The 13,513-nt window shown below is 43.4% G+C and overlaps 2 protein-coding genes across 3 annotated transcripts; both read left to right on the forward strand.

Moving 5' to 3' along the window:
* The first annotated feature begins 4,395 nt into the window (after nucleotides 1-4,395).
* Nucleotides 4,396-7,808, forward strand: LOC124660581 (fe-S cluster assembly factor HCF101, chloroplastic). The gene is made up of 14 exons (XM_047198404.1): nucleotides 4,396-4,529; nucleotides 4,727-4,869; nucleotides 4,955-5,005; nucleotides 5,252-5,407; nucleotides 5,480-5,623; nucleotides 5,703-5,845; nucleotides 6,084-6,153; nucleotides 6,250-6,345; nucleotides 6,439-6,528; nucleotides 6,618-6,671; nucleotides 6,751-6,874; nucleotides 7,079-7,203; nucleotides 7,289-7,411; nucleotides 7,570-7,808. The coding sequence occupies exons 1-14, from the start codon at nucleotides 4,487-4,489 to the stop codon at nucleotides 7,648-7,650; spliced, it is 1,443 nt and encodes a 480-aa protein (XP_047054360.1). The 5' UTR covers nucleotides 4,396-4,486; the 3' UTR covers nucleotides 7,651-7,808.
* A 3,663-nt stretch (nucleotides 7,809-11,471) lies between these two features.
* On the forward strand, nucleotides 11,472-13,356 carry LOC124659744 (GDSL esterase/lipase At4g10955-like). Of its 2 annotated transcripts, none has more exons than XM_047197563.1 (3): nucleotides 11,472-11,620; nucleotides 12,041-12,146; nucleotides 12,345-13,356. In XM_047197563.1, the coding sequence occupies exons 2-3, from the start codon at nucleotides 12,076-12,078 to the stop codon at nucleotides 13,327-13,329; spliced, it is 1,056 nt and encodes a 351-aa protein (XP_047053519.1). In that variant the 5' UTR covers nucleotides 11,472-11,620; nucleotides 12,041-12,075; the 3' UTR covers nucleotides 13,330-13,356. The 2 variants fall into 2 exon arrangements, with proteins under 2 accessions (XP_047053519.1, XP_047053518.1); XM_047197562.1 differs by lacking the exon at nucleotides 11,472-11,620 and adding an exon at nucleotides 11,864-11,953.
* The last annotated feature ends 157 nt before the right edge of the window (nucleotides 13,357-13,513 follow it).

Here is a 13,513-nt window from a genome sequence, read left to right on the forward strand (position 1 = left end):
TTCTTTTCTTTGCACAATACCATACATAGAAGGATATTGATCAGATAGTGGCTTATCACCCAATCAAATATCCTCCCAAAAAACGTGTATCTTCTCTATTGTCAATCTTGAAAAAACGATCTCTCAAAAAAGGTTTTTTTCACTTTCATTAGGCCTTTCTACAAAGGTGAATTGCAAGGTCTAGGCAAAACTTGGGACAACAATTTTGAATGTAAATATTTATTTTTAATTAATTCTTGCCAGACTCCTTGCTCATTTAAAATTTTAAAGAGCCACTTGCTCGAGAGACATTTGTTCTTAATATCTAGGACTTCCACTCATAGACCTCCCTGATTTTGGCCTACATATGATATTTCATTTCGAAAGTCTATACTTTCTCATATGGCTATCACTATGCCGAAAGAAACGTTATCTAAAAATTTATACCCATACATGTACCCACGGGTATGAAACTCTACCCGCACCCGACCATACCCGATGGATACCTGTACCCGTTGGGTACCCAACGGGTAGATCAAATAGTACACAAGTTGTTCATAATTTTATATTCAGCGATAGCACATTTGACAAAAAATTCAATTATATCAATTCAATAACAGGTAGTGAGTATATGAAAATTATGAAAAATTGAAATCACAAACTCATATGTCAACGAGATATGACGAGTCACAAACTCAATAATTTGGCTATTTAGTTGCATAGAGGTCCACATGTCAGTACAAATGAGTATGTATGGGTATACCCATGAGCACAAGGTTATACCCGTGCCCTACCCATGATTTAACGGGTAGGGTATGGGTGCTACCCATGGGTACAAAAGTGTACTCATACCCTGCTCATACGGGTATGGTAACCACGGGTACCCATACCCGTGGGTAAAATTGTCATCCTTAGTAGTTTACCTACCCATCTAGCTATTGTTTGCTCAAATCGATCCTCTACGATTTTCCATTATCCATTTCTCAGTTTTCGGTAGTGAATTGGAATACCCAAAAGTATCTAAAAGGGAAAGAAGCCATCTTCACACCCGAAAAGATTTCGATATTGCTATACTTCTTCTTTAGCTTTACCTGAACAAAAAAATAAATATTGTGGAAATTAATTTTTAGTCCTGAGAGCTACTCAAAGATACAAAGAATTAACTTCATGTTCAGAGTTTTCTCAAAGTCATGCTCCATAGAATTATTGTGTTGTCTGCATATTGAATATAGACACACCTCCATCAACTAAGTGGGGAATAAGATCATCGAGTTGATCATCCCCCTTAGCCCTTGCGATTAATATAGCTAGCATATCAGCCACAAGGTTAAATAAGATTGGTGATAATGGATCGTTAAATAAGATTGGTGATAATGGATCTCCCTGTCTTAACCCTTCTTTATCTAAAAATAATGGCCTTGGCGTCATTAACTTTTATGACAACACTACCCTTACTAACGAAATGCTCTAATCATTGGCAGCATTTAGGGTTAAAACTTATCATCTGTAAGACTTGTTGTAAAACAGGCCTCTGAACCTTATCATAGACTTTTTTCAAAATCTATCTTAAGAATGACACCATCCATTTTCTTTCCATGAAGTTCATGGATTGTTTCGTGTAAAATAAGCATACCTTCTAAAATATGTCTTCCCGACATAAATGTTGTTTGTTGGCCTTATTATTTTTTGAACTACGTGTGTGGCTCTGTTTGTTTCCACTCCATTAATTTTTTGAAACTAACATTCAACAAACAAATGGGTCTATATTATTGGATATAGATTGCATTTTTCCTTCCTATGAAGTAAAACAATCATACTGTAGTTGAGATGAAACAATGGCAAATCTTGTTGAAAATTTGCAAACATATTCATCAAATCTATTTTGATGATGATCCAAAAAAAATTATATAACTCTGCAGGGAACTCATCTAGACCCGGTGATTTGTTCTTTTCCATTTGCATAATAGCCTCATAGACCTCCTCCTCTTCGGAGTCAGCTGTGTGGATGACATTCTCTTCTTAAGAAATTTGGTGTATATCACTAATTTCGTCCTCAACCAGGGAGAAGAAATTTTGGGCTGGTGCCCCGAACAAATTCTTGTAAAAATCGGTAATATAGTTTTTAATATTTTCTTGACCAGTAATGGTCCCCTTGTCTTGCTCAAGTTGGAAGATCTTCTTTCGTCGATGTTTGCCATTTGCCCATTAGCAATTAAATGGAAATACTTTGTGTTATTAGCATCCTCTTTGATAAGTTTAACCTTTGCCCATTGTGCCCATTTAGTTTCCTCATCTCTTATGAACTTTGCTAATTTATCATTCGCTTCTCTCATCGATTTCTTTCAGACTCATCTAGAGGTATTGTTTCTGCTTTAATATCAAAGCTGTCAATGATATGAGAAAATGTTTTTTCTCCCATTTGTAGGTACTACTTAAATAATACAAAAGACCAATATATGCATGATGTTGAACTAAAAATGTTGAGCGGAAGTGTAAAAAAGGAGAATTTGGAACAATGTCATTGATGACGTTCTACCCTCGTGTCGCCCCATCTAGGTGACCGAGGACGCGAAACCCTAGTCGCGCCGCCATCGTCTCCCTTCCCCTTCCCTCTCTCCTTGTCGCCCAGAGACGCCGACAGGCTAAGCCCGCGACGTCAGTGATGGGGGCCGAAGGGATCTGAGCTCTAACCCCCGCGTGGTTTCTAGGTAGAGGAGCTCCGCGCGAGGATCGCCATGGCCGAGGCGGCTGCTTGATGGGCTCCCTTTCTCTGATGGCCTCTCTAGGCCTTAGGTGAGGGAGTTCTTGTCCGGCGGCTTCCACGGTGGGGGCTCTGGATCCGAGGCAGCTGCCTCGTTTGGAGGGGCGACGTCCACCGCGCGGTCGGTGGCGTTGCGTATGATGCGGACCGGCGCCTTGGTCCGTGCGGACGGCGGAATGACGACGGATGTGGGCCGTGCGAGGTAGGGTCCCCTACTCGGGCCAGATCTCGAAGGTCAGAACTCCACCATATCTCTGGCCTCTTCCTCCCCGCCGAACTAGTTGTTGGTTGTGCTGATGCAGATGCGGGTTAGGGAGTCGGTGGGGTGCGATGGGTTTGGGAGAAATCCTTGGTCTTGTGACCACAACGGCGGCGACACCATAGGGGCATCGTTTACCTTGTGAGGAGCCGCTGAGGTCCCATCCTTCTCCTACCCCCGCCTGGATGAAAGCCCAAAATCCGCTCGAGTTGGTTGGCGGCGGCGACATAGGCGTCGTTCTCTCCTTGGAGGCTCCATCTAGGGTGCGGCGGTGTAGTAGTGATTGGCGCCTGGTTTTGTGGGTTTTGTTGGCGATGTGGCTTGTCTACTTAGCTTCCTCGAGCTCAGTGACTGCTCCCTAGCTTGCCGTGTTCCTGGAGTTCCTCGGTGATGTTGTTGGTTGCACCGGTGTGCCCCTCGCAGTGAGGAAACCTTGTGACATCCTTCTCTGGTGACCGCTAGATTTGCATCTCTCCTATTCCAGGGGAACGTCATCATCAGCCGATGGTATGGTGCTCTGCGATCCAGGGCAAGAGGGTAGGACCCTTCTTCGGCAATGGAGGTGGAAGATGCTTGTTCTTTGTCCTAGGAAGATGTCCACTCGGTGTTGCCCTCAATGCTGATTTGCTGATCTGCTGCAGCTGTGTCTATTTTGGTGTTTCAGCAAGGAGGACTTCTTCTGCTTCAAGCGGTGTTTCTAGTTTAATCTTGTGTGCTTAAGCTGTGATGTGTTGTAACCTTTCTCAACATTCTTGTATTTGTTGTCCGTTGGAATTTATTACTACCTCTGTTCATAAATAAATGCCAAAAATTTGTCTAAATTTGAATGTATCTAGACATGATTTAGTGTATAGATACATCCGAATTTAAATAAATTTTTGACATCTATTTATGGATGGAGGGAGTATTATTTCAAAGCAGGGCATTTTGCCTGATGTTTAAAACGATGTTGTCATTGTACATGTCTATTCACTTCGAAGATCTGCATCTGCTCTGTTCCTGCACAGTATAATGTCAACAGTTACACTCGTAATCAGTCAGCGCCAGCGTTGTATGCAGGTACGTCAATACTGGGGGCCACACGTCAGTGATAGTGTTACTTCCAGTGTAGCGCACACTTGCTCTGTTCCTGCTAATCCTTTAAGTCAGGAGGCAAACCAAATCCACACAACCAGCGGCCGAAAAACGGCCACTCGCTTCCTCCTCCGCCCTCATCATCCATCCCCTTCACACTCCCTCGCCGGCGGAGACGGTGGCAATGCGGACCATCCACGCCACACCCGCTTCCTTCATGGTGCCAGCCGCTCCCCATATCGTCTCCTCGGCTCCAACCCCGAGAGGTGAGCTCGCCCTCGTTCCCCATGGATGGATGATGTCTCAGTTCTCACGAAACTTCCACAGTACACACAGGTGCTCTGCCAGCGAAGGCTTCTCCTGCCGCGGCGGCGACTATCCAGTCTCATGCCCGGTTCCCCTTGCCGCTGCGCATGGACCGGCGCCGGCGGTCCTCGAGAGCCGCGTCGTCTAGCGGTAACTTCAAATTCAACTCGCACTTGCATATGTTCTGTTATTTCAGCAGTAGCAATGGCCGAATTCTTGGGGGCTGCGAATTTATGCACCGGCATGTGCATATTGCTTCGCTCAGTTACTAGTTACTACCTTGCTGCCTTCACTAACTGAAGATTTATATGCGTCTGTATGCTTTGGTGTTTGTTTAATCTCTCCAGCTGATGCAACCGTGGCATCAGTGGAGGATGCCAAGAGAGACGTGCTCATAGCGCTCTCCCAGATTATCGATCCTGATTTCGGCACGGACATCGTGTCATGTGGGTTTATCAAGGATTTGGAGATCAGCGATGCCTTAGAGGAGGTAAAGGCACTTCCTGATCAAATGAGATGCAATCCAGATTAACTGCCATTTCCTGGATTTACCTATCAGTTGGATTGTGCTTCAGGTCTCATTTCGTGTGGAGCTGACGACTCCGGCATGCCCAGTCAAGGACATGGTGAGCGCAGTTCTTGTGTTCAGTTATCTCTTCAGAATTATTCATTGACTGGTCATTTTATGGCACATGATGCGTTACTAAACGAGCACTTATATCAGCTAAGTTTCAGTTGCAATGTATGGTTAGACATGGATTTGAAATGTATAATTGTGATATAAAAGTGTGTGTGTATTTGTGACAACATTGCATCCATATTATCCACTCAAAGGAATGAATTTGCACACACTAATGAATTGCGCTGCACAGTTTGAAGAAAAAGCAAATGAGGTTGTTGTTGCACTTCCATGGGTTAAGAAGGTCAATGTTACAATGTCTGCACAACCCGCGCAACCGGTATATGCAGGGGAACTCCCGGAAGGACTACAGAAAATTTCGAACATCATAGCAGTTTCAAGCTGCAAGGCAAGACCTGATACTCCTATACATACAGAGGATACCATGAACTTCTTTTAATAACTATTTTCACTTTTCCAGGGCGGAGTTGGAAAGTCTACAGTCGCTGTAAATCTCGCTTATACCTTAGCTGGTATGGGAGCAAGAGTTGGAATTTTCGATGCTGATGTCTTTGGTCCAAGCCTGCCAACTATGGTTTCTCCAGAGATCCGCCTGCTAGTGGTGGTAAGCCTGATGGTTGAATCTGTATGTTAACATGGAATTTAGTGTTTGCACTAATAATGGTAAGCAGACTTAACTTTAGAACCCAGAAAACAAAAGTATTCTTCCGACTGAGTATTTGGGCGTCAAATTGGTGTCGTTTGGCTTTGCTGGACAAGGAAGAGCGATCATGCGAGGTCCAATGGTTTCAGGAGTCATTAATCAGTTGCTTACCACGACTGACTGGTATGCAAAGCCAATAGTTGATACCTCTCTAAATTCATCAGATGCACATAAGATGTCACATACTCCCTCTGTCCAATATAAGATGTTACAACCAATATACAAATTAACAGGTTGTAATAATGCCTTATATTACGGGATGGAGGGATTACTTACCAGCCATAACCTCCAGCTATACTTCCATTAGTTTTCTTAATTATCTGGAATAAGAGAACTTAACACGGTTGTTTATTTCACAAAGGGGTGAACTTGACTACCTTGTCATTGACATGCCTCCTGGAACAGGGGATATACACTTAACACTCTGTCAGGTGATTCTCTAGCATCTTTGCTGTGCAAGTCATGTATCCAAGTAAATTGAATCATACGTGAAAGCATCTCGAAGTATAACATGTCTGAAACACCAGGTAGCTCCGTTGACTGCAGCTGTGATTGTTACCACCCCTCAGAAGCTGGCTTTTATTGATGTTGCAAAGGGTGTTAGGATGTTTTCTAAGCTGAAGGTGTGTCATCTTCCACAATACCGATGAATGAATAGTCTAATCTGCCACGTCTTCCTATATTGACTTATTTCTGAATCCTCTTCTCTTGCCAAGGTTCCATGTGTTGCGGTTGTTGAGAACATGTGTTACTTTGATGCTGACGAAAAGCGCTATTATCCATTTGGGCAAGGTTCTGGTGCTCAGGCAAGACAAATACGTGTTGACTATTTTTTCTTAGCACATTTCTCTTGAGTATTTGTTGAATTTCTTTGACGACGCCACTACACTTTCAGGTTGTGCAGCAGTTTGGAATACCTAACCTCTTTGAGTTGCCAATAAGGCCAACCGTAAGTCCAAAAAAACGGAATTCCATATGTTTACACTTGGTTAAAGATGAATGGAAATTATAGATTGGTAATTTTACAGCTTTCAGCTTCTGGAGATAGTGGAATACCTGATGTAGTGGCTGATCCCCAAGGGGATGTTGCCAAGACATTTCAGAATCTTGGAGTATGTGTTGTTCAACAATGTGCTAAAATTAGACAACAAGGTAAGTTAATAGCTCTCAAATTATAACCTAAAAGATGAAAAAGTAGTTGGAAGTAAAATATTGTAGTATATATTACCACGAACTTAGCATGAAAAAGAAAGCTTACAAAATTGTTACTGCAGCCTTGTTCTGCATTTATATCTTGCAGAAAAAACATGCTTCTCCTTTAATATCATGTTAAAATTGTTGTTTTCCTTTTGTCAGTTTCAACAGCAGTGTCCTATGATAGATCAATTAGAGCAATCAGAGTGAAAGTACCAGATTCGGATGAAGAGTTCTTGTTGCACCCAGCAACAGTCAGACGGAACGACCGATCTGCTCAAAGTGTGGTGTGTATGCCCTTTCACTATGCAATGCTGGGAACATATGTGATGACTTATATTAGTTTACATGCTAAGTAGTTCTTGTCTGCAGGATGAATGGACCGGAGAACAGAAAGTACAATATGGTGATATACCTGAAGACATCGAGCCTGAAGAGATACGGCCGATGGGCAACTATGCTGTTTCGATAACTTGGCCTGATGGATTTAGTCAGGTATTATGACACATAACTGTAGATTCGTTATATCTTAATACTTCTGATATTTCGAGTACAACAAAGCTACGGGATTCATCTAGATGGCACTTACATTTTTCTGAAAAAAATGGATCACATCCAAGATCTAAAATGCATATGCACCTGTTGCTTTGCAGATAGCGCCCTATGATCAGTTGGATATGCTTGAGCGGTTAGTAGATGTTCCTCATCCAGCGACACCTGCAGTGGTCTCTTAATGATAGAGTAGAGATAATGTTCAGCCAGGAAAGAACAAGAAACAAGAACTTCTGATACAATAGGCTCAAGAGATCCTAGGCATACAGCGAATTTTGTGTGATTATTTGTGATAATGTAGAAATAAAAATTCGAATAAAGATATTCGTCTTTGTGCTTTTGGACCACCCGTGTGCTCTGAAATCTGAAACGGTGATTTCAGTGACAGTCGGCTTTCATCTGTGCTCACCCGTACTGTTACTTATTGTGGTTGGTTTAACAAGTCACGGGTCCTATCTAAAAATAAATTGAAAAATTCAAAATTTGGAGTCTATATAAAAATCTCTACCCTCTAATCTCAGTATGCATTGTGAACGGCAGCACCGATAAGATAGAGCAATAGAGGGTACACCATCTAGCTCCAAGACCTGGGTTTCCAACAATGGACAGTTGGGTTCAAAGTATGGAATATTTTGACACACTTGCCAATCCTCCAAAGTAAAATATCATGTAAACCCTCTTAAAACAAGGAATTGGCAACTCATTACGTGGCCAACACCTTCGATGGAAATTGAAGATTTAAGTGTTCCAATTCCTAACACAAACCATCTAAATCTTAACGCACTCAAAATTGCAACATACTACACCCCCCCCCCCCCCATTTCTTCCAAAAATGCAGTCCAATAGTTGCATCCAACCATTAATTTTTGGATAATGAACGCTTTATTGCTTAAGAAGTTTAAGCATTACATCCAGCCTCTGCATAACTAGGATGCATATAACCGTACCAATCCACACATAACGGATAAAAGGAAACTAAAGTTCTCGAAGATTACAAATGTAAAACCTGAAAAAAGGTGTAAGAGGAAGGGGGCCAATCCGTAGATCACGATGTCAGGATAAAAAATATTTCCTCGTTGTCTCACGCAATCATGTAGACATCTCCGTAAAGAGGTCACAATGCTCACATGTTGTAGAGCCAACCATAAACGGGGTGTAGTTGTAAACCATTAGATGACCTGCATAAGAGAAGCATTTTTATTATTAAAAACTTTGTTATTTTTACGTAGCCAAAGTGACCAAATAATGGCAATCACTCCCTCCCTAATAAGTAGCTTAAACCTAGGATCCACACCATTTAGTCAATTGCTGAAAATATACGCAATGCTACGTGGTGGGTATAAGGTAGAACCTATCTAGATGGCTAACCATATAGATCTAGCAAATTTACATTGGAAAAATAAGTGATTAATAGTCTCATCATGGTGACAAAAGACACAGGTTTTGCTTCCCTGCCAATTACATTTTGCAAGGTTATCTTTGATAAGAATTACCCCTCGACGAAGATACCATGCAAAGATCTTAGTTTTAAGTGGTATCTTCATCTTCCATATATTTTTATTGTTATCAACCGGACATCAGGTTGGATTAACGCATGTACATAGAAGCCACAAAGAAATTTCCACTCTCAATGAGATTCCAACGAAATACATCGAAACCTTGTGTCAAATGGGGCGAATCTAGATGCTTGTAACAAGTCATTCCATAATACTTGTTTATTCCCAATTAGATTTTTCTCAACGATACATTGGGTGGAGAAGTTTCCAACATCTTAGCGAGCATATCACTATGATGTCACACAATATTGTACAATACCGGATATTGTTCTCCGAGTATTGCATTGCCTAACTACTTATCCTTCCAAAATCTAATCTTCGATCCATCCCTAACGGAGAAAGAACTATATGGAAATAAGAATTTTTTTTTGTTACCATGAGACCAGCCAAGAGCGGACCCACGTTATGCTGAGTGGGGGCAGCGGCCCCCACTCAATTCTTTTTTTTTTGAGGGAATAGCTGCGTTTATTATTAAGCCCCAGGTATGTCCTGCGCTAACACATCCACAATACAATCTGGAGGAAATAAAAACCAAGTTTTACAGAGTTCTGAATCATCGCTATTTGATACCCATCCGAGCAAAGCAACACGCCCAGAAACACCCCCAGTAATTGTCAAAAAATAAAAGCAACGCCCCCAGTCAGGCCATTACTAGCGCCCCCAGTCAGGCCCAGCCCGGTCGCGTTTGTAAAAGCCCAGGAAGAAAACAAGGTGGGCCAAGTCAATTTATCAGGTCTCGTGCTACAGCGTACCTCCATTCTCCACCTGATCCAGTGAGAACTCCGCCGCTTCGACTTTAGGAATCCGAGGACTTTGCCGCTTGACTTCTTCGGGACTTCGCCTCCGCCGGGTGCCGTAGCTACCGGCGCGCCCACTCAAGACGTACTGTAGCATGCTCATCCCCAAATACCTAAGGTAAGCACCGTGCACAATTGGATGAACGGACCATTTCAATTAGGGCTCTTCAATTTCTTATATACTCTTTTTAATCTGGTTCTTATGATCTTCTACATGTCAAATCAATTGCAATTCCCTACTAGTACGTGAGATGAAACATCATTCTTATAGGATTATATTTAAATGGAATATTACACGTAACCCAATTTATAGATTTTGGGAATTATTTATTTTGTATAGATTTGTATGCACTAAAATACGTTTAGATTTATGCAGATTTAGACAAAGTTGAGACATGGTTTGTCGAACTGATCGATTACTATTTCTGTTATATGATTGCCTGCTCCGAAAGTCCTAATAGCATGGTTCGTAGAAGAACTTGTATTGTTGGTGTTTCAATGATTTAGCATGGAAGAGGATGAAGAAATATTTGATAAGGAAACAAACAAATATTAATAACAACACGGAGAGTAAGGGAACTGTCTAGAGTTCAACTGGAAATGCACATGTTTATTTCTCAGATACAACATTTATTTGCAAGTCAAATATTCTATTTTGCAGCATATAAACTATCTGGACATCTAAGTCCTTTTTTTGTGTAGATTATGTTTACTAGTAAGCTCTCGTGTTACTACTGAATGAAGTATCTTAGAACTTACAGAAAAATCGGTATATATAGCATATTTAAGTGTTAGTAAGTTTATGCGTTGTGATTTTCATATACACGGTGCCCCAGTCATTTTTTCTCCTGGGTCCGCCACTGACTAGCCAAGAAATTAGTCTCCAGGTTTTTAAGGTTTCTTAGAAACCTGAGACAATGCATGCAAGCCTACGTACTTTCTCCTAAGGAGGGTTCGCCAATCCCATCCTCAACAAGTAGTTTGAATAGACATTTACCAAGTACGGACCTATTTTTTATCTCAAGATCTTGAATCCCAAGACCTCCTTGGTCTTTCGGACGATAGACCACACTCCATTTAGCCAGACGATATTTCCTTTTCTCACTATCATCTTGCCAAAAGAATCTTGATTGGAAATAATCCAATCTTTTCAAGACTCTTTTTGGAAATTGGAAGAATGATATCATACACAATGCCATATTGCTAAGTACTGAATTGATAAGGACCAATCTACCACCCAAGGATAATAATTTACCTTTTCATCTACTTAATCTAATTTGCAGTTGCCCGTCCACCATTTTCCATTCGGTATTTATACTCAGATGCCATCTTGCTAAGTAATGAATTGATAAGGACCAATCTTCCAACCATTAATTGTACTCACCTGAAAGAAGACACGGGGTGAGTAATTATGTGCCTGCACTAGAAGTTGTGTGTGTGTGTGTGCTTGTTGTTATTTAAGCCACTTGTACTATGGCCAATTGTACAAGAGGGAAGACTTCGTGCTTCCCAAGTCTCTTCCCCTCTTTTGATCTCTTCTCTTTTAACTTCCCCAGCCTGAGTCAGCTTCAATAATATACTGTTCAAACCTTGCAAACACAGCGACCATCGGTTAGATGCTCTAGTTTATTGCACAAACAATCATTTTTTATCAAAATCTTATTATTTCTTTGACTTTATATATATGGCTAATGGCCTTACATCGGGGTATGAGATCCATTTCAGAGTCCAAAGTGCAATGAGGAAGATCAGGAGGATGCCCCAGAGCAGGATGTGATGTTGAAGAAGAAAATTCTCTGGTAATCAATCGTCTAGCTCGATCCGTCCATCATTATGCTGTTATGTCCCCATCGATTTGATGTATCATGGATTCATGAGTCACATTCTCAGATCCCCGATTCAGTGTTCATAATGAGTTGTTGGATATCGCTGTTTGACCTGACTCTGATTTTTTTGGTCTGACATAGATCTCAAAAAGTAGTTTAGGAGGCTTTTGCTTCGTACTTTCCTCTGAACTTCTCTATACTCTGGATTCCAGGAGTGCATCTTGTTCTTCATATCACAATCCTAAAATATCACTGCTGGAAACGTGAACTGCCGTTGACCAGAGATAATGATCTATTCCTCCTCTTGTAAGTAATAGCAGTTGTATCTTTCTTTGTGGAGTAATTGTTGTTATCTCACAATTTTCATGCACATTTCCATAATTTGTTGCACAGAGCAACCTTCTGGCAGATTGGTCAAGGGACAAAAGATGGACAAAATGCGGTCACGGAAGGATCTTTTCGAGGTTTCAGGACCTACGTATTTGACATATGTGAACTGGTAAGTTATTGGCTCATCTTTCTAGTTGATTCGATCATTCAATCTAGTATATACTGGGCCTGTTAGAACCAAAAGTATAGGTTTTGCTTTTTTCATGGGATGAAAGAGTTGAAGGCAACTAGGAAAAACATATAAGCATTCGTGATTTTGCTATGGTTTATGGGATCACCTTTGCAATCTGATGCTTGCTCCGGCCAGGAACTGCCCGCACCACCGGCGATCGGTGATGGCGAGCCTCGTCCAAGGCGCGTACGTGCTGGAGCGCGACCGGCAGCTTAACCAGCAGGGCCCGGACGCGCTGGCGCCGGCGTGGTGGAAGTTCTTCCACTTCGAGCTTCGGCAGGAGCTCGTGGACGACGTCGACTCCTCCATCTTCGGCGCGGTGTACGCGTTCAAGCCGCCGTACAACATTCTCGACCCCGCGGCGGCCGCCAGCGCGCCGCACTACGTCGTCGCCTTCCGAGGGACCATCAGGAACAAGGCTTCGGCGTCCAGGGACCTCGAGCTGGACCTCCAGCTCGCCCGGAACGGCGGACTCGAGCGCAGCACCCGTTTCCTAGTCGCGATGCATGCCATCCGCAACGTCGTGTCGGCCGCGGGCGCGGGGCACGGCCGCGTCTGGCTGGCCGGCCACTCGCTGGGTTCCGCCATCTCGACCCTCGGCGGGAAGATCATGGCCAGGGCGGGCATCCTCCTCCCCGCGTTCCTCTTCAACCCGCCGTTCCTGTCGGCGCCGGTGGAGAGGATCCCGCACAAGAAGGTGAAGCACGGCATCCGCATCGCCAAGAGCTTCGTCACGGCCGGGGTGGCCACCGTCCTGCAGCACAAGGGCGGCGGCGGGGACGAGGCCTTCGCGGCGCTGGCGCGGTGGGTGCCGAACGTGCTCGTGAACCCGGCGGACCACATCAGCGCGGAGTACGTCGGGTACTTCGGCCACCGCAAGAAGATGGAGGACATCGGCGCGGGCGCCGTCGGGAGGCTGGCAACGAGGCACTCGGTCACGCACCTGCTGCAGGGCATCGGCAAGCCGGGAGGCAGCGAGCCCCTGCACCTGTTTCCTTCGGCCGTCCTGACGGTGAACCGCGGCCCGTCGCCGGACTTCAAGACCGCGCACGGGATCCACCAGTGGTGGAGGCCGGACTTGGCCATGCAGCTGCACTGCAGCGCCTATTCGTACGCTTGATCAGCAGATCGCTGACATGCGATGGGGAACACAGAGAAACCTTTGGATCATGATTCTAGAAACCGAAACTAAATGCAGAAGACAGAATTTGGTGTTTTGATTGAATGCATGCCCGGAAGCATCACTTAGATGGATTTAACGTGAATCTCATCGAAAAGGTACATAATGCAATGATTATCCGCAA

Source organism: Lolium rigidum, chromosome 6, assembly GCF_022539505.1.
Source record: "Lolium rigidum isolate FL_2022 chromosome 6, APGP_CSIRO_Lrig_0.1, whole genome shotgun sequence".
Lineage (NCBI taxonomy): Eukaryota > Viridiplantae > Streptophyta > Magnoliopsida > Poales > Poaceae > Lolium > Lolium rigidum.